General features: G+C 45.2%; 4 protein-coding genes across 4 annotated transcripts; all 4 read left to right on the top strand.

Moving 5' to 3' along the window:
* Nucleotides 1-68: 68 nt before the first annotated feature.
* Nucleotides 69-1,606, top strand: GLAREA_08091 (Bacterial luciferase-like protein; the record flags this gene model as incomplete). The annotated part of the gene is made up of 5 exons (XM_008090137.1): nucleotides 69-313; nucleotides 368-467; nucleotides 520-755; nucleotides 809-1,254; nucleotides 1,317-1,606. The coding sequence occupies 5 exons, from the start codon at nucleotides 69-71 to the stop codon at nucleotides 1,604-1,606; spliced, it is 1,317 nt and encodes a 438-aa protein (XP_008088328.1).
* Nucleotides 1,607-3,456: 1,850 nt separating this feature from the next.
* Nucleotides 3,457-5,336, top strand: GLAREA_08090 (P-loop containing nucleoside triphosphate hydrolase; the record flags this gene model as incomplete). The annotated part of the gene is made up of 3 exons (XM_008090136.1): nucleotides 3,457-3,633; nucleotides 3,666-4,832; nucleotides 4,887-5,336. 3 exons carry the CDS (start codon nucleotides 3,457-3,459, stop codon nucleotides 5,334-5,336), a joined length of 1,794 nt encoding a protein of 597 aa, XP_008088327.1.
* A 784-nt stretch (nucleotides 5,337-6,120) lies between these two features.
* GLAREA_08089 (Adenine nucleotide alpha hydrolases-like protein) lies at nucleotides 6,121-7,033 on the top strand (the record flags this gene model as incomplete). Its single annotated transcript, XM_008090135.1, has 3 exons — nucleotides 6,121-6,171; nucleotides 6,258-6,900; nucleotides 6,951-7,033. 3 exons carry the CDS (start codon nucleotides 6,121-6,123, stop codon nucleotides 7,031-7,033), a joined length of 777 nt encoding a protein of 258 aa, XP_008088326.1.
* A 1,626-nt stretch (nucleotides 7,034-8,659) lies between these two features.
* Nucleotides 8,660-10,148, top strand: GLAREA_08088 (Class I glutamine amidotransferase-like protein; the record flags this gene model as incomplete). Its single annotated transcript, XM_008090134.1, has 3 exons — nucleotides 8,660-8,830; nucleotides 8,881-9,835; nucleotides 9,892-10,148. The coding sequence occupies 3 exons, from the start codon at nucleotides 8,660-8,662 to the stop codon at nucleotides 10,146-10,148; spliced, it is 1,383 nt and encodes a 460-aa protein (XP_008088325.1).
* Between the last annotated feature and the right edge of the window lie 10,643 nt (nucleotides 10,149-20,791).

Genomic DNA, 20,791 nt, shown 5'->3' with positions numbered 1-20,791 from the left:
TCATTTTCCATCTATTCAATTATCTCTCTTGCTTTGCTGTGAAAACCATACATTCTCTTGCACCCAAAATGGCGCAAGCAGAACCCTTTACAGAAGCACAGCTTCACGCCATATCTGCTATTGTACAACAGGCAGTGTTGCCACTCAGAGCAAAGCAGACACCGAATGGGACTCATGCTCACGCAGAGACAAACGGGTATCATTACACCGCACCAGACGATATCAATGGTGCTGCGGATCGTGTCAAATTTGCTTACTGGGTACCGAACGTGTCAGGAGGTCTAGTAATATCGAAAATACCACAAAGAACAAAGTAAACTATAATACCTCTGTATGTCTTATTCAACCTCATGCTCACGATAAACAGATGGGACTATCAATCCAATGTGCGATATGCGCAAACAGCAGAGCGGGTTGGATTCGAATTTGCCCTATCTCAGATTCGATTCATGGCGGGATATGGTGCTGTAAGAGCTAGTGCTACAATCTTACTGGATTCATGACTTATTAAATAAACAGGACAACCAACACGAATCTGTGTCCTTCTCGCAGGCGCTTCTACATGCAACCACGAAACTCAATGTCATAGCTGCCCTCCTTCCTGGGCCATGGAACCCTGCGATAGCTGCAAAACAGATCGCAAGTATCGACCACTATTCCAATGGTCGCATTTCCGTCAATGTTGTATCTGGCTGGTTCAAGGCCGAATTTACATCAATTGGCCAATGGTGGCTTGAGCACGCAGAACGCTATAGGTATGAACAACAATATTTGGAAACCACTACACATCTCTGACTTTATTTTGCAGACGGAGTCGAGAATTCATCGAATGTCTCAAAGGCATTTGGACAACCGAAAAATTTACCTACAAAGGCGATTTCTACCAATTCCACGACTACCCCCTATCCCCCAAACCTCTTGTTCTACCCGGCCGACCCCACCCACTTGTCTTTCAAGGCGGAAACTCAATTGATGCCCGTGAGAATGGAGCGCATGCAAGCGATTACTATTTCATGAACGGAAACACCCTCGAAGGATTCCAAGAGCAAATCGCCGATGTACGCGCTCGCGCGAAGAAACTGGGTCGTGAAGATGACATCAAATTTGCCGTAAACGGCTTCTGCATAGTCAAGGAAACAGAAGAGGAAGCTGTCCGTCTATTGCAAGAAATCCAAGGCAAAGCAGATAAAGACGCCGTTGGCGCCTTCAGAGATGCAGTCCAACAAGCCGGCGCCAGCACTGGTAATAAGAAAGGTAAACCCAATCTTTCTCATCTTTTGAAAAGAAAACATGAACTCGATACTAACGAATCCCAGGCATGTGGGCCGATTCCAAATTCGAGGACCTAGTCCAATACAACGACGGCTTCAAAACCAAGCTCATCGGCACGAAAGAACAAATCGCAGATCGTATCTTACTCCTAAAAAGTCTTGGTATCGATATCGTGCTCCTCGCATTCCTGCATTATGAAGAGGATATTGAGAATTTTGGCGAACAGATTCTGCCGCTTGTGAGGAAGTTGGAGAAGGAGGGGCGGGGGAAGAATGCTGAGGAGGAGATTGAAAGGACGGGAGATGTTTATCGGGCGAGGAAGGTGGAGGTGTAGGTGTTGTTTGCTCAGATGTTGGCAATTTGGCTGCGTGTTTGGTTGTAGTAGGCTTGGTTTTCGGGGTGGAGATGGTTTTAATTACCGTGAAGGCACATGATAAGGACCTCGGGAGTTTATAGTTGATTCCTGATCCATGTGAATATCCATGATTCGTACACATCAGATGTAACATGTAATCTTCTGGACCCCTAAGGCCGTATCTGTTTCATATCTCAATATCCGTTCTTAATCAACTCCAATCTTTCAATTATTTATTTCAGCGCCAACTTTTCGGATTTTCCCTCGCACCACAATCCCTCCATCCTTTCATTTTCCTTGGACCCTAACCCCTACCCCCGCTTCTCCTAAACATATCATTCCAAGCTCAAAATTCAGATGATCCCCCAATCAACTACGACCATCCTTCTCCCAGCAAACTAGACGTATCCACCCCAATATACCGTGTGGATGCACGAAGTGCCTGAAGAGAAGACGATAGTAGTGGCAACATTCGAAACGGAGGAAATATAGAAGATAGAAAAGAGGGCTAGGGTAATGGAAATGCACTTTTTGAGGGTCAGTCATGTGTTTTTGTCTATGTGTGTTTACGTGCTGGGGGTTCAGGATTGCATTGGAGCTGTGCAGTTTCTGTTGGGGAAGGCGGAACGGAGACAGGGAATCTGCAGGATGTTGTGATCGGGATGGTTCTCGCGTGTTGTACGAAGGGTGCTTGGAGTATGTATCCTTTGGTTAGTACTAGGATTAATAGAATGATATCCAGGCAGGTGGTTTGTATTCCTCTTTTCGAAGCTTGTTTGGTGCACGCGGGTTTATGCGTGAAAGATTACTAGAGATCCTAAGCTTGGCGTAAATTGTCGCTCTACTTTAGCGTAGGTGTAGGCTAGGATGTTGTGGGTTGAGATGGAGTGGGGAAGTTAGAGGATTGGTAATGAGACTTAAGAATCAATGAGAATGTTGGTATTATGGCTGATGATGTTTGTTTTGATAGACAAAAGTAACTTTTGGGTGTGGGTTTAGTCTCTTAAATAACATATGCATATGCGAGTTTGCTTATGTTGAATACTCATTAGTAAGATAGATAAGTTTCAAAAAATGGGGGGAGGTGGAGTATATATCTATCTGATATAGTGAATTGACATGGAATCCCCTCCACCTTCCCCTCCCCAAAACCCCCAAAAAATAAATCCCGATACCCGCAGCTCAATCCGAAGAAAGAAGCATCTAAACTAATCTACTAAATCACACACTCCCAACTCTATCACGAGGAATCTATGAGAAGGGAACGAACGGGACGGAACCGGCGCCGCTGTTAAGCAGTGTGAAGTCTTCGACTGTTTTGATTTGTTGAGGGGGATTGTTGCGCTGGGCTATATAAATGTGAGTTGGCAGGTAGGGGGAGGAGGGACAAGTGGGGACGGGGGAATGAGGAGGGTGAGTGGTGAAGTTTAAAGTGTAAGTAAAGTGAGAAGTGTAAAGTGAATGTTTAGGGGTTGTTGTTTGACATCGTATCTGATTCCATGATGAATTCTGTCTTAATTATTTGGATACGTGAAGTAAGTGATTTTGTTCATGTTCGAATTTCTACACATCACTGTTCACGCTCTGATCGAGAAGTTCAACTGTATAGGATTGTTTATTGTTGATAAACGTTGTTATGACAGAAGGTATCGATTCACCTATTATTATCTAACGCGTTATATTGACGCGCTGAAAACGGTCAAGTATCTCTGTCATTGTTGTTTCTTATCTCTGGATAATTCAAATCCTTTCGTTAATCCGCCAAAATTCCCAACTCAAAACACATACCCAGATCTGAGGTGGAGGCAAGCCAACCAGCCACACACGAAATGGGTTTCTTGAACTGCTTCCGCAGCTCTAAACGTGAACCAGACCGGACTCCTAATAGCAAACCCATCACTGCTCACCAAGAGAGATCAGAAGATGAGGTTTCCAAAATCGACAATGTCGACTCGACTCCAAGATCGAATCCAAAACGAAGCCCGCCAAAGACATATGTTCCTACGGTCCCCTCCCAAGCAAATCAGACACTGTAAAGACCTATCAACCTACGACAGGCCCCGCAAGCAAGCCGGAGACTTGGAAGACGTATATTCCCACCGGTCACCCGGTGACCAAATCAGATCAGCCTTCCACAAACGGATCAATTGGCAGATCGAAATTAATTGGGTTGTATCGATCCAAGAAGACAGAAGAACCGAAGACTGAGGCACAGGACGATGTAAAGACTGGTGCACAAGAGGCAGAGCCAGGAAAGCAGTGGGTTAAGGTGAAGGTACTGCGTCAACATGGGTATGCATGGGACGTGCCGTATGAGTATAGATGGACAACGATGCCTGTCAAGGGGGGTGGCATGGCAGGGAAGGATAAAGACAGGCCGTCGACGTCGAAGGAGTCTGACGTTATTTATGGAAGGTCTAGTCCGCCGTCTGAAGTTGATGTGACGGAGAAGAAAGATGGTGAAAAGGTTGAAGGGCTGACGGGGGAGGGAGCTTCGTCGTCGTCTCCGGGGGGTGAGGGCTCATCTGCGAGGGATACGGCATCAGATATTGTCGACAAAGAGGAGGTGGCTGATAAGGGAATCAGAGTGGTCCAGAAAGAGGAAACACCATCACCATCCTCCTCCTCCTCCGCACGTACACTCGTGAAATCAACTCCACCATCACCCCTCGACGCTGACGAGAAGGAAGTCGAAAACGTGGTCGCAATCAAAGCAGAAGTCAAACTAGTAGGCATCTCAGGCTGTTCCAGCTCTGGCAAATCCACCCTCGCATTTCTCCTCAGCGAAATCTTCAACCCCACCCCCCAAGACTCAACCGGCAAGCGTTTTCTAACCCAAGACGATTTCTTCCGTCCAAAAAAGGACATCCCACATACCACATTCACCGACGCAGATTGTAAATTTGCGTGTCGAAGCGCGACCCAAAAATCCGGAGATGGGTTTTACAGTTTTACGCATTATAATTCTAGAGGGGTTGTGAGATGGAGAATCGAGGGTCCGAATTGCGATGGTGCTGCTGCTGTTGATTTCCACAAGTTGAGAGAGGCGGTTGCGAGTTTGAAGGAGTTTGGAGAAGTGTCAATGAGTCTGGAGTTGGTGAGGGTGAAGAGTAAACTTGGGTTGGTGCAGGATACTGGGGAAGTTGCTGGTGAGGCGACGAAGGCTATACCGACGTTGCAGTCACATCGATCGCAGAGTGAGGCTGTGTTGAACGTTAAGTACGCTACTCTTATCGATGAAATGCGGAAATTGGTATAGCCGGCCATGGAGGGTAAGGCAGTCAAGTTCGCGTTCGTGGAGGGGTTTAGGTTGTTTGCGGATCCGAAGGTAAGTCCTGGACCGAAGGCGTTGGATTGGGATCGCCATATCATCCATGCGAAACTCGATATTCCAATTTTCTTGCCTACGTCTAAGGAAGTGGCCAAGACACGGCGCTTTTCACGACAGGCGTATAAAGATCTTCCTGAAGGTGATCGTGCACCGGGACATATGTGGAAGAGCGAGGGATACTTTGAGCAGGTACTTTGGCCTGAGTATATGACCGAATTTGGCTGGTTGTTGGATCAACTTGGTGATGAAAAGGTCAAAAATGGTGGACAGGTTGATGGAGTTTGGGTTAGGGATGGAGATGATCTAGGTGTTGAGGAGACGGTTCGGTGGGTTGTTGATTTACTTCTTAAGGAGGCGCATTTGGCGGCAGCAACCTAGACTTGTTATTGGGAATAGGTAATCTTGAAAATCGATTAGCGCGGAGTCTGTGGGTTTGGAGAGGAAGAAAAAATGGTAATACCTGATAGGAACTTGTATGTCATATTCTAGACACAAAACAAAACCCACCGGTCTTTGGCCATGGAGGGAGAGGATGGATATTGTTAGATATTCCAAACCGAAATTTCATCACTATGAAGACATTCAGCAATTATAAGAGTGCCAGATATGTTTTGTCTCCTTCCTACCTAGTCCGAGATGCGTATCTATGTCGTTCTTTTGTCGTCGCGGGTAATTAAAATCTGGAATTGAGAACAAGCATCCATTTGGCAGCCGTCATACAAATTCGCTTCATCACGGACAAAAGAAATACAACCAAACAAAGTAGTTAAATACATAGGTAGATATAAGAAGAACTTTGAAATATCTGATATCCTTCTAATTGCGACCTACAGTGCTGCCAGTCTATGACTGCTTATGATTTCCAGACTCCGGTCGTTTTGGAGATGATGAATGTGATTTTCCGAAGGAGAGGATACTTTTTGTCCTAGAGTATGAAGATATCTCCACCAAGCATCACTACTAAAATGATTCATCATTTTGTGTTTCTTCGATGAACGGATGAGGTGAACGACGGGAGATCAGAGCTCGAACTTGAACTGAATGAGGTCCACGCATCACGTGTCTCGCTTTACCTCGGCTTTCGACTTGAGCTCCAAGCTCCTCCGATGCCGAATATATACAATTTACACTATCTTTCTTCTAAGTCATAACTACAACAACAATGTCAGGCCTCCGAATACTTGTACCCATCAAACGGGTAATTGACTATGCCGTAGGTTACTATCTTTCCATATCCTACAATTCCTGCTCTCTGTCATACCAAATTCGTATTCCCGAATCAACTAACATGACTATCAGGTCAAACCCCGCGTCAACAAGGCGCAAACAGCAGTCGAAACTGCCGGTGTAAAACACAGCATGAACCCATTCGATGAACTCTCAATCGAAGAATCAGTACGCATCCGCGAAAAGAAATCATTTCCCCATGGCGTTGCAGAAATCATCGCATTCACAGCCGGGCCGCCGAAATCCGCCGATATCTTACGGACGGCGATGGCTATGGGCGCTGACCGGAGTATACACGTCGAATTCAAGGACGGTGAGGAGATTGAACCATTAGGAGTGGCGAAACTCCTGCAGGCGGTCGTGAAGAAGGAGAAGATTGATTTGGTGGTGCTGGGAAAGCAGAGTATTGATGATGATTCATCGCAGACTGGACAGATGCTTGCGGGATTATTGAACTGGCCGCAGGCTACGCAGGCTAGTAATGTTGGATTTGGGGGTGACAAGAAGATTACGGTTGAGAAGGAGGTTGATGGTGGAACTGAGACGGTGAGAGGGACGATACCGATGATAATTACGACTGATTTGCGGTTGAACGAGCCGCGATATGCTAGTTTACCGAATATTATGAAGGCGAAGAAGAAGAAGATTGATAAGATGAGCGCGAGTGATTTGGGGGTTGATGTTGCGAGGAGGTTGAAGACTCTGAAGGTTATTGGTATGTGTTTTGGACTATCCGGGATCGAGGGCGATGCTAACGTTTTATAGAACCACCACCAAGACAGGGAGGAGGAAAGGTAGAAGATGTCGATGGGATGATTGCCAAGTTAAAGGAGCTGGGAGCGATATAGTAGAACTGACTGTTGGTGTTCTGGTATTGGCCGAAATGGCGGATGATGATGTATATATATGGACTGATAGATCTTGGAAAATGGTCATAGAAGGCCAGATCATGAATGAATCCGACTAGAACCATTCTACTGCCGTCTACATGTAAAAGTCAAGGACCATCAAGAACGTTTAGCTATACGCAGCCTCATAGTAAAGGTAGAGATATTATGCTAGTACTCATTTACATACGTCAACTGTTATATCCTTCCGACACCAGCTAACTGTCCAGCTTATGTTCTCAGTGACTGAATATGAAAAGTGAACAAGATCAAGTGTTTGGCAAGCACCTGAATGTGCTCGAACGTAATACAACCAGTGGTTAACTAAATCGCCAAGCAGCTCTGACAACACAGTATAGAATATGATTGAACTAGCTCCTGTATAAGAACAGGAGGCAAGAAGAGGAATTGAATTAGAGACTTGTGTGATTTTATGCTCCTAATTGTCAAAGAAACTCTGGGTAGTTAGGAACCAACTAATCGAGTGATAGGTGGTTACAATCCACATAGCACTCCACACTAGAATTTTTTTTCAATATATCAGTTACATTTACTCAAAAGCGAAGGAAACTTGAATCACAATTAATAATTCGACAGTAGTTGTACTTCATCGTTTTACCCCGCTACTAGTAATCGCGGGGCGCTGTCATCTCTCCCACACGTGGACGGCCGACCCAGGAGAGCTCTGGAATTTGGCGGTCATCCACCTGCAAGTAACAAATTTTCTAGATGCAGCAAGCAAAATTGAGATTTTCTGCTGCGGTACTATTCCACTCATAGCCACCTGATGCATCGCTCTAAACCTATAGAGTATCAAGAGGCGAAATATCACAGAAGAAATGAATTTAATTGATTGAAAAATGCTGGGAAACTCTCACCTATTGCGTCACTCAAAGGGAAAACTGTTAGACCTCTGTTGCCCGCCGTAGAAAACGCTGCTTGCTATGAGCAGAAAACCTCTTTCATCGTGGCCCGCTTTTACCACGTGATTGACCAATCACAACCCGCACCATAATCACCGTCACCAACGCTCTGACTGGACCGAAATCGCTCTGCCTCCCACCACCACTTCACAACTCCACTCCCATACATCCATTCTGCGTCCTGAAAAAAAACATATACACAACTTCTCCCATCAAACCCTTTTCTAGAAAGGATTCAACAGTCGCGCGTATGACTGGACGCCCGTCGGTCTTCACGTCCCAGGTATGTTCGTAATTGCTTCGTTCTCTTCTTTGTGCCATTCCTTGACTCATGGCGCGGATTCCTTATCTCGAGGAGGGCGATCAACGACCACGGCCCCTCACCGTCGCGATTTTGTAATTTCAGGCTCATCTACTCTTCAATTGTTCCTTCGATACTGTCTTTTACCTGCTGCGGCCCAAGAATTGATTTGTTCATCTGCTAATTGCGAATAGGATTATCTTTCAGGTTAGACCCTCAACGGCTTGCGAGCCCCCCTTCACCGCTATGTATTAACACGTCGATTCGCAGATCACATCTGGAAAGCTTCAGTAAACTGAAAGACTTAACCCCTAAACCACACTACCTATCTAAATCTATAAACCGTTACGAATTCCACACAAAATGTTTGCTCGATTCGTTAAACAAACGCCTTTTAAGGCCGCCGGTGGCTATGGACGTATTGCTCAAGCACGATTCCTAGCTACGGTTGAGGGAAGTGCTGGACGTGCTATGCCAGTTACCCGACCAAGGGCCACACCAATCTCCCACGACCGTGCTACATTGACACTCAGGGTATGGAATATCTGGTGCGAGTCGCGAGATCCCAACTAATGGTGTATTAGGATGGACCAGTCTTCCACGGCAAATCTTTTGGAGCTAAGTCCAACATCTCTGGTGAGGCTGTCTTCACCACCTCCCTTGTCGGATACCCAGAATCGATGACCGACCCCTCATACCGTGGACAAATCCTCGTTTTTACCCAACCCCTCATTGGAAACTATGGTGTTCCTTCCTCCGCTCGCGATGAGCACGGACTTTTGAAATACTTCGAATCTCCAAACATTCAGTGTGTTGGTGTTGTGGTTGCGGACTATGCCGAGAAGTACAGCCATTGGACTGCTGTCGAGAGTTTGAGCGAGTGGTGTGCCCGTGAAGGAGTACCAGCTATTTCAGGTGTTGACACTCGTGCGATTGTAACATACTTGCGAGAGGAGGGTTCTTCATTGGCCCGAATCACAATTGGAGAAGAGTACGATGCAGATCAGGATGAGGCTTTCATTGACCCTGAGCAAATCAACTTGGTCAAAAAAGTCAGCACAAAGGCACCATTCCACGTCAGCTCGCAGAATGGAGATATGCACGTTGCAGTCATCGATTGTGGTGTCAAGGAGAACATCTTGAGAAGTTTGGTCGCTCGAGGTGCAAGTGTCACTGTTTTCCCATACGCTTTCCCTATTCACAAGGTCGCTCACCACTTCGACGGTGTTTTCATTTCCAACGGACCAGGTGATCCAACTCATTGCCAAGAGACTGTTTATCACTTGGGTCGTTTGATGGAGACATCTCAGGTACCAGTTATGGGTATCTGTCTCGGTCATCAATTGCTCGCTCTGGCTGCCGGTGCTCGAACAATCAAGCTCAAGTATGGTAACCGTGCGCACAACATTCCTGCTTTGGATTTGACTACTGGTCAATGCCACATCACCAGTCAGAATCACGGTTATGCTGTTGATACTCCAACTCTCCCTGCTGAATTTAAGGAGTACTTTGTCAACTTGAATGATGGATCCAACGAGGGTATGTTTATATGAACTCATCTCCTTTTCTGCGGTTGATTACTAACACCCTGCCAGGTATGATTCACAAGACTCGACCAATCTTCTCTACACAATTCCACCCAGAAGCCAAGGGAGGACCAATGGACTCGTCATTCCTTTTCGACATGTACATTGAAAACGTCAAGCGTTACAAAGAGAACCAAGCAATCCACCCAACCGGCAAGGATAACCGTCCTTCACCACTTCTTGTTGACATCTTGTCCAAGGAACGTGTTGGTGTGCATCCAGCTCAGCCAGCTGAGAACTTGGCTCAAGCTGCTGCTGCGGCTTAGAGTGGACAATTTGTCACGAGATCTGATGTTTAATATTGCGAAGGCGTTTTTTGGGCTAATAAATGGATGGGTTGTATTTAGGGATGGGAAAGTAAGAGGGGAATCAGATGGATGCTATAGTGTTCTCATTATTTTAAAAAATGAATTTTCAATTGAGCTTCCTTGGATACATCACGTGACTGACTTAATGGAGCTTAGAAAGTCTTATTTAATTTAAACAATTCACGAAATAGTAATAATGTCCCAAGTTGATCCACCAAATATACGGTATTTCGTCTACTCAATCGAAGAAATATTGCCTCGATTCGTGTTGTCTTTTTAGGGGCGTGTAAAAATCCATTACGCGACAATATAACGTATCCGAATAAGAAGCAAAGGGATCGGAAAATTCAATGCGCCGAGTGTCAAGTAACTCCGATTTGTAATTTATGCAACACTCGTCACCCGCTGTCTGAATATCCTAATAGCACAAGAACACTCACGGGTAGAGAGTTGAAATGTAAAAACTGCAAAGAACTCGGGTTGACGCGCTGTTCAGTTGGTGTAAGAAGATGTTAAAAGATGGGTTGTTCGGAGTATTGTGAGGTGTAAGACGGAATCAAGGGGAAAGAGGAATCGGTCTGGCTGACTTGTTGGAGTTGAAAGATATGCCCTAGATGTAAAGATCGTCAGCCCCTTGAGAGTTTTGACTTAGCTGCGAAGGTCATTTCGAGTTAGTCGTTGTTTAATGTATGTTCGTCTGTCAGGAAAACCTTGATATGATGGTAGATTATCTCTTGTTTGTAACGGGATTAGATGTGTAATTCCTGTTAATTGAAAATTAGTACTTGTTTAAGACTAAAGCTTAATTCGCGTAGCTAAGTCGGGTGCTATAGATTTAGTTAAAATCTAAAAATATCTCGCTAATAGTAAATGAAAGCACTGTTTGAGAGAATCATATCTGCGTCTACAGAGGAAGATTCCGAACTTGAAGGGTAAATTAGACAGAGGAAACTCCCCGAGTATTACCGCCACGGAGACAGGCTTTATGATGTACTCAAGAGATTCGAAGAGATATTAGGACCACTAGTACGTAGAGTAGCTCGGATGGATGTTTAGATTTAGAATCGGATCAGGAATGGGGTCAATGTCGTACAGAATATTCATTATAAAGCGCTTTTTCAAAGAATTGAGGTGTTGCTAAGCGCCAGTCGTTCACAAAACAGCTCTGGGAGAGAATCAGAATTGAAACCAGAATTGTACACTGATTCAGATTCGGAAAAGGATTTGAAGTATCGTTATAACACTTTTATTTTCTAGATGATTAATAGTGGGAAACTGCTTGCTTGGCAAGAATAAGCGTGTTTAAGTTTCTAGCTATAATGTAAAATGGCGCCAATAATGGTTGACTTTAATTACGATTTTTCCTAGCTTTGGAAGGTTATTTCTAAAGCACTGTCTATACAGTCAATTCGTTGCATTGCTTTAGTGTTGATAACTTTTTAGGATTGCCAACCCTCCGGTATTCGCCGACGCTTTGGTGGTCAAGCAACGAATCTCTCAATACAATCTGCCAAAATATCCGCAGAAAATGGGAATAATCCCTAGACCACGAATTACTTACCAAAATCTTCTTAACAACTCCCCAGAAACTATGAGTAATCTTCAGACAAGCATTCAATTCCCACAACATACAAATGAACAAGCATGGGTGCTAGGGTTAAAGTTGTCAGCTGATTTAAGTAGAGTGCGAATCTTAAATGCGATGTAAGCGATACTTCACCGGAATGTCCGAATATAATTCCTCGCTTGTACAAATTGATTGTGAGGAAGTTCTATTTTAACTAATTCTCTAAAGATAGGATCAAGACATTAAGCGCATAGTAAGTCTTGAGAATGAGGAGAATAAGCAATTTATTGCGGATACTTATATTGATTGGTAAAGACGAGCATTTTACAATTGAGCTTCTATGTTTGGTTTCTCAAAGGTGCTACTTCCTCGTTTAAACTCTAGGTTAGATTAAGAGTCTGTTCCAATGTGTCGAATAGTCGTGATAGTATGCACTCCTCAGTTAGATTGAGGTGGTGGATGCTCACAATTGTGGGTCTGTATATCTCGCTTAATTCAGGGGTAAATATTCTGAGGGCAAAGCTCATTTATTACTCGATATGGCTACAAAGATCTTCTATCCTCGTGAATACAACTTCATCCTCGAATAAACAAACGAGATCTCGAGACAAGATTAGTAAGATGTCTTCGCCTGATAACCCCTTATCCCCAAAACCCCATACCATCTTAAATCCAAGACGCCTCGCTGACGTCTATGCGCTTCTTAAAAACTCCCAAAACCAAGTAATCACCTAAAAATACAAATCGCCTGGATAGACATAACAGTCTATGCGCGAATAAGAAATCGTGGATCGATACCACCCATGAACCCCGGCTCCGGGGCAAGGCAAATATCGAAAAGTCTAGGAACCTCGCCAATTTCCGCGTCCCAAATCCACTCATTCCACTTCTTGTAAATTACATCAGCCCCCTTCTGGTACAAACCATTAAGATTGATGTGTGCCGCTTGTGTCGGTTTGAAAGTGAAGATGATACCTTTCTGAACCCCCGAAATGTCGTCACCAATCTGTGGATCGTCCTTAGGCGAGGTGAAGACTTTATCGTCGGGACCGCCATGTCCTTTTGCGTCTGGGAAAATTCTGTTGTCGGGAAATAGAGGGCTTCCGGGTACGATGAAGCCGTAGTCGGAGTATATCATTATTTTGCTGAACTCTTCCCCTTTGTGCATGAAGGTTGAGTACCGACAGGCGATGTGGTGGGTGTTCTTTGGAATAGGATCTTCTGGGGGTGGTGGTGGTGGAGGCGGCGGCTCTGGAGTGGGCGTAGGTTTGGTTTTAGTCGGGAGCGCTACAGTAGAAGTAGAAGATGTACTCTTTGGGTCATTCAGTACACACTGCTGAACTGTATGGTTTTGCGCTGTGCCATTCTGGCGTCTAGACATTTGACCAGAGATTCGACATGCCGGTGCTCCGCTACTGATGAGATCTGGATTCTCACCATTGTAGACCACCTTGACCTTAAATTCATCTTGTGGCTCCTTTCTTTCCCAGGCTAAATCTTTGACATAATTTCGGACAGTTCTGACCCAATTTAGGTCATCATTGACGTCATCGTACCATTTGTCTTCTATAGCAGCTAAGTGGTCCGAGTTGTAAAGATAAGCTATCATGCCTGCCACGGATGGTGCCGCTGGATTTAAAAGTTAGAGCAGCTTGGCTTAGTAGGGGGGGTTTGAATAATGTACCATACGAAGAGCCCGTTCTCTGATCTTTTTCTTTGCCTTGCAATGCCACGCTCACCCAAATATCGTGGCCTGGTGCATACACATCTATTTGGGCTTTATTACAACGATTTGGCCATGGTTGATACCTAAACAACATCCGTCAGCATTTGCATCTTGATGATTTCAACTTTGTTTAGGTTGAATCGATAACTATTTAGAAAGCACTCACGGCTGGAATTCAGAACGTTGCCCAGTATTATCGTTGGATCCAACAACCTGTAAGTCTCGGGATTAGTATATGTAATGGAATCCCCAAAAACTTCAACTTACAATAAGAGGTAGATCGTCAGACTGCCATGCGTCTTTATCGGAAACCGAAGTCCAAACTGAAGGTATGTGTCGTAGCTTGAGCGTTTCTGGTTTAGTTAGGTCGGCATCATTTCCAGCTGACACCGTAACAACAACCCCTGCATGGGTTAGTTTGGTTAACCATTCATGTAGCTTCCAACCCAAATCGCCCGAATGCCCAGGCCTCATTCCTCTTGGATCCTCAGGTTTAATATCTAATGGCAGTGATACACCAAGGGACAAGTTGATGACAGATGTTCGAGCAGCCCATTCATCACCCGACTCTAACTTTGATTCGACATCTTTGTAAACCAACTCAAGTGCATGGATAAAGCCTGACATGCGATGAAGGGGCGGAACTTCGCCTGCATCCTTTTCTTTGTCATTCGCGACAGAGGGAGGGAGTCGGACTATAGTTATTTTTGCTTTTTTTCCAATCCCATAAGGATCACCCGTAGCTTTGGATAGAACGGCTGTGCCATGATGGTGCTCTTCATCTCCATCATCTTCTCTGGGTTCTGGGTCGAATAGTTCCTCACCCTGAAGAATGGCAGTTCTGCCTGGATGAATCCATTCGATTTTGGATGGATCAATACTTTTATAGGCCTATCACGTATTAGTGAAGATTTCAACGACTCTGGGTTTCTAATACTGACTTCGCTACTCTTTTCGGCCCCTGAGTCAACGATGTAGATCCGTGTGCTATAAGGCTCTTCTATACGATACGTGTATCCTCGAAGATCAGAGAGATCCACCCCCTTAGGCTGAGAGATCATTTTCATCTCAGGTAAATCAACTGTGTCTTGTATTCTCTCGTTCAGAGGAAGGAAATTGCTGGGCAACGTTCGTTTCATCGGTGCCCTTAAATGATTGCCTGCTTTTCCCTTCTTCTTCAGCCTCCTGGCAGTTGGTTTCATGGTCGAACTATACCCTAAAACATAGTCTGAAGACCAGGCCTTCTGAATCAGACCCACCTAGTATCGTTGAAGTTTACATTGGAAGGAATTAAAAAGGACTAACCGCGGGATCTTTCTCAAACAACTTGACCTGTTCACTGGTAAGAGCCTGATTCCAGAAGACAACGAACTTGTCTTTATAGCCACTTGTCCATAAGGTATCTGCGTTCGTTTCACTCTCTAATCGTGCCGTAAATGAGTTAACAATATCCTGCCATAAGTTTGGTTTAGGAAAGATATCGTAAACGGGAAGCGGTTTACATGGTCGGACTGCCTCTGTGCCATTTCCTGTGCCATTTTGTCGAGGATAGATTCCCATCCCAGAATTTAGGGACCGTTTCAAAGGTGGGCATTCTGAAAGTCCAATATCTGGCGTCTCTCCATTATATAAAACATTGACAGGCCCCAAATCTTGACGGGGAAGACGTTCATGGGCCAATGACAGTAGATATTCTTTGACGACCCTTGGCCATGTCGCTACATCTTCACCTCCTTCCTTCCATATTTCAGTAAGTATATCTAGATGTGGCGAGTTATATAGATAGGTAATTAGACCTGCTACTTGGGGAGCGGCTAAGTTTTTCAAGTCAGTTTTCATTTCGATTACGTTATGGGAGCGGTCAGTACCAAGCGAAGACCCGCGAGCATATCCAGTCCTACCATCCGGATGGCAAACGGCGATATCCACAGCCGGAGCATATATGTCGATTGCCGCTTCTGGAAAGCGCTTCGGTAAGGGCTTATATCTGAAAATCTAAGTTAATGTTGGAACAGTAATATGGAAAATCAACAAGACTTACGGCTACCTTTCATATCGTCTTCCTTCAATGTCAACTGACCCAACTGACTAAATACAAGCAATCAGTCAGTAAAGTCTACACCACGTAATACGCCCAGAATTGCGTGAATATAAGCTGTTACGGCCATGAACTTACGATGATTGGAAGTTGTCTTCCGGACCAAATAGCTGGAACACTGCGCAACGTCTGCGAGTCAGGGTCGGTAGCCGTAGCGTTATTACCAGCACCAGCTACAATAGCTACTCCCAGTTGAGTAAGCTTAGTTAGCCATACCCGAACTTTCCAATATTTATCATTAGGCCCTTGTGGTATAATTCCTTGCATGTCAACCCCATCACACAGCGAAGGAGGTTCCATGGGGATCGCCCAAGAAAGGTTGATAACCGATCTCATATTCGCGGGATTTGGACCATCGCCAGGCTGCTTCATCTTTTCTTGTATATCCAGATATACTAGCTGTAGTGCGTACTCAATACACGAAAGACGCATAAGAGGTTGCATGTTAATCTCTTTTTCAAAATCATCTTGCTTTGGTTTCGGAATTCGAACAATTGATACTGCAACATCTCTCCCAATTCCGTATGGCTCATTTACCGCTTTAGAGAGCACCTCCGTGCCGTGAAATCTGCTATGGGCATCGCTGCGTTCAAACTCGGGTTCATAAGGGCCTAGATCTTGATCCACATCAGGCCCTCCAGCGTGCATCCATTCAACGTATCGTTGATCGAGACTTTGGTAAACCTAGTGTTTGTTAGCAAGCTAAAGCAAAGACTCAGTGGAGATTAACCTGGCTGGTTTCTGAGGCACCGGTATCGACAATGTAAATTCGAGTACTGAACGGTCTTTCTGATCGATAACAGTAGTTGTTTACTTCCTCTAACGGGATTCCTGGGGGTTGACAGACCATCATGACCTCGATGGGTACATTTTCCGTTGTGAGACGGCCAGTGGGGGGCAAAAATGTAGATTCCGGCCCAGGCTCCACTCGCTTCGCCGTCGTACGTATTTGACGTTTGTCTTTGACTGTATCGCCTGATTTAGAATTAGGAGATGGCTCCAAGTCGAATACTACCGAATCTGTATGATAGTCATCGCTCACGATGTCCTCCACCTTGTATTGTCAGCAGGCATGTTAATCGTCAAAACAGAAGCTAGGGTAGCTTACAATGGGATTTTCTTTAAACCCCTGCACTTCTTCTGGTGTCAATCGCTGAGTCCAATAAAAGACAAACTCCGCCTTTTCGGAACCGCCGATGAATAGAGTTTTTGGGTCTGTCTTATTTTTCAACTCTTCCGTAAAGTTCTTTATCGTTGCGTAAGGCAGATCATCTTTTGGATAGATGGTGTAGACTTTCTCGCAAGACGGACTCTCCACTTTCTCATCATTGCTAGGATTATATGGGTGTGGCTGATCGTCCTCCATTTTCACGTCTTCGTCAGGAGGCTTGTTTGCGTCAGGCTGGGGGTCGTTTGTTTGTCGTTTTCCATAAAGTCCTCCAAATTTCTGACAAGAAGGACTAATAACAGGATTCTCGCCGTTATAGAACACATTGACAGGAATTCCATCCTGGTTAGGAATGCGTTCGTAGGCGAGTGACTTAGCATAGTCCCTGACAATTCTAACCCAATCAAGGCCTTTACTTTCTTCCGTGGTACTTTTCTCTTTCCAAATCTTCTGCATCACCTCTAGATGTGGCGACATATAGAGCTGAGCGATGGATCCTGCTACCATTGGTGCGGCTTTGGAGACTTGTTAGTCGTGTTCACCGAGGGAAGACAATAAAGGATAAGCTTACCGAACGATGAGCCCGAGACCACTTTATACGTGCCCTTATCCCCACATACTTGAACTTCCTCTCCTGTTGCATATAAATCAATGGCAGCTTTTCCAAAACGTCCAGGCCAGGGTTTATATCTAATGCCGCCGGTTAGTACTTGGATGGAATACATTCTCCCCAAACACGAAGTTCTCAATAGCTTGAATTATTGAAAGATTACTTACGGCTGGGCAGGGGATCTTAACCCATTTTTATCACAACTTCCGGCAATCTAAATGCGACATTTTGGTCAGTCGAATGCTACTTGCAAGATTCTACACTCCAGGCCAGGGAGCGTTGGCAAAAATAACTAGCTACTTACTATTAATGGGAAGTCGTCTATGGTCCAAGGATCTGTTGAAGGAGTAGACCAAACTTCTGGAGTGCCACTTATAACATCGCTAGTTGGAACTTTCGGGTCGTTGTAATTTCCACCAGCTACGACAATTACGACCCCTAAGTCAAGGAGCTTTTTCATCCAGTCATACTCAGTCCATTCGATATCAACGTCTTTTTTTGGACGGCCTCCCCATGTACTTTTGCCATCCCATATAGAGGGCAAGTTCGGAGCTGCAGCCCCCGATGACAGGTTCACAATAGATCTAAGGTTTGGCGCATCATCATCCGTGTTTGAACCTTTCTTGGCCACTACATCCTTGTAAACCAGTTCTAACGCATGCTCAAGGAGTGAACGCCGACTAACACCTAACCCACCATCGCTATACGACTTCTTTTCATCGTCGCTCAAGACGGTTGCTGGGAGTCGAACGATAGTCACTTTTACTGCTTTCGAAACTCCAATTGCACCGGTAAGCTTGGACAATACCCCGGTGCCATGAAAGATGTTAACATCAGAATCGTCTTCCACCCCTGCATCAATTGTGAATGCGCCTCGATCTTGAGTAACTGCCGTCCCTCCGGCATGCAGCCATTCACGGTTTTGCTTGTCTATGTCCAAATTTATCTATTTCTGATTAATACCAATGACACTGAAAGTTTACTGATACTCACGTAGCTCATTGGGGCTAGTCCTGTATCAACAACGTAGACTCGAACACTGTAAGGTCTGTCCTGTCGATAGAAATACGCGGGAACTTCGTCAAGCTTCATCTCCGCTGGTTGACATATTGACTTCAACTCCTCCACTGGATTTCTTTGATACCACAGACCAGGAACCCCGTCGAGAAACGGGGAAGGGGTACCGGGTGTAGCTCGTTTTTTCAAGATAGCTGAACTATTATCTGTCACGTAGTTTTCTGTTCGTGGCATGATTCTTCTGGCGTTGTAAAACTTGAGATCGTTGCGAATGTCTGGAGAACTTCTCCTAAGAAAAAACACCTGAAATTGTTAGGATCTTCGAGAGATACAGAGTAATACGTGACTTACCACTGGATCATTTCTATACTTTTCCACTTGCTCAGGACTAAGCTCAAGTTCCCAGAACATGACGAATTTCATGTTATCACTACCAATATCACAACCATGATTCCAAATCTTTGGGTGGTTAGTTTCTAGTGTTTCCGTAAATGCCTTTACTTCCGACCAGGGTAGGTTCCCCTTAGGGAAAATTTGGTAAACAGCATTGCCCCCGGGATTCTCGCCATTATAAATGACTCTGACCGGTCCTCCAGGCTGATCAGGAATTCTTTCGTATGCTAGTGAACGGACATAATCTCGAACAACTCTCGGCCAGTCTATCCCCTTACCTCCTTTCTCCTTCCAGATCTTAGTCATCACCTCGAGATGTGGGGATTGGTACAAGTAGCTGACTAGACCAGCTACGGCCGGTGCAGCTAAGTGATATTGGGTCAGCTTTGGAAACAAGCGTACGAGGGTGATAGATCTTACCCAGGGAGCTGCCAGAGCCACTCCACGATTGGCCGTCCGACCCAGACACTAAAACATTCCACCCTGGAGCATAGACGTCTACTTCAGGATACCAACGACCCGGCCACCGCGTGTATCTAATATTCTCATGAGTATGATGTTTTATCTTGGATGAGTCATCAATGGATGCTTCAGTTTCCACTTACTGCTGGTCGGGGGCACGTGTCCCATCCGTCTGTACTGAGCCAACCGTCTATTACACTAGTTAGCCATGACTCACTTTGAGAGGATATGCAATCATAGAAAGTTTCGCTAGACCGTCCTCCTCCTTTCCCTTTCGAGTGTAATCTAAACGAGTCCACATCTGTAGCGGAATAACTCACAATCATGGTCATATCTTCATCAGTCTCAGGGTCGGATGCCCTGCCCCTCCATACTGTCGGAATATTTCTTAGTACCTCGGATTGTGGCACTTTCGGATCAGCCGCTCCGTTCGCCGATGTGACAACAACTCCCAAGTGGCCGAGGTTCTGAAGCCATTCGTATGTATGAAAGTAGGGATCCGTCGAGTCTTGCGGTATTTCTCCCATTTCGTTGAAGTCGTCATCCGGACCCCACTGGTGAGGCAAAGGAACATTTATTCCCAAGGACAAATTAATGACAGATCTATAATTTGCACCTCCGTCGCCACCATTCGTTTGCATTTTGCTCTCGACGTCTTTGTAAATGAGCTCCAGTGCGTGCTCTACGCATGACCAGCGATAAGTAGGAGTGATTGGTGGATCATGGTTCTTCTCTTCCTCAGTTTGTATAGCCAAAGGAAGCCTAACAACCGTCACAGCTACGTCTCTTCCGACTCCATAAGGCTCTTCGACGGCTTTTGAGATGACTTGAGTTCCATGACGTTGTGGATGGACATCGTTCTCTATATCTCCACCTGTTTCGATGGTGAAGGGATTTCCACCCTGTGAAACTGCCGTTCCCCCTGGGTGAAGCCATTCAAGGTGTTCTTTATTTATGTTTTGGTATACCTACGCTTGTTAATACAATCCAATCTACAACAGAAGTGCTACCTACCTCAGATGACTTATCAAGTCCTGAGTCGATGACATAGATACGAGTGCTGAACGGTCGCTCAACTCGGTAGACGAAATTCTTGACGTCGGTAAGGGCAACATCCTTAGGCTGGCAGATTGCCTTTAGCTCGTTTGCAGCATTCTCCTGTTCGATCTTTGTGTCCAGAGGTAGAAACAACGATGGGACTCCGGGAGACGAAAGGTCAGAAGACGGAGGTTCAGGAGTTTGCCGCTGCTTTAGAAGGCCTAGAGGTAGATTTGGCGACGGACTTCTACGTAACGGAAGATCAGGATTGGCCAGCTGGTTTGAGAGACTCGAGTTGCTATAATCATCTTTTCTCTGCGGATTGAACTCGACAATGGGCATCTCGGTTGTCCATGATTCCTGACCTTGTAGGAGCTTGTCAGTTCTAATGATGGTCGCCACCTACTATTATTAGTATAGACTTATTCAGGTTGCGCAGAAATGGGATTTAACGCACAGCTGGTTCGTTTTTGTAGCTCTTTTTCTGCGCAGGGGTAAGATTTTGCGACCAGAAAACGACTT

This window comes from Glarea lozoyensis, assembly GCF_000409485.1.
Source record: "Glarea lozoyensis ATCC 20868 chromosome Unknown GLAREA9, whole genome shotgun sequence".
Lineage (NCBI taxonomy): Eukaryota > Fungi > Ascomycota > Leotiomycetes > Helotiales > Helotiaceae > Glarea > Glarea lozoyensis.
The sequence above is the reverse complement of the archived record's forward strand: the minus strand, read 5'-3'. Positions and strand labels throughout refer to the sequence as shown.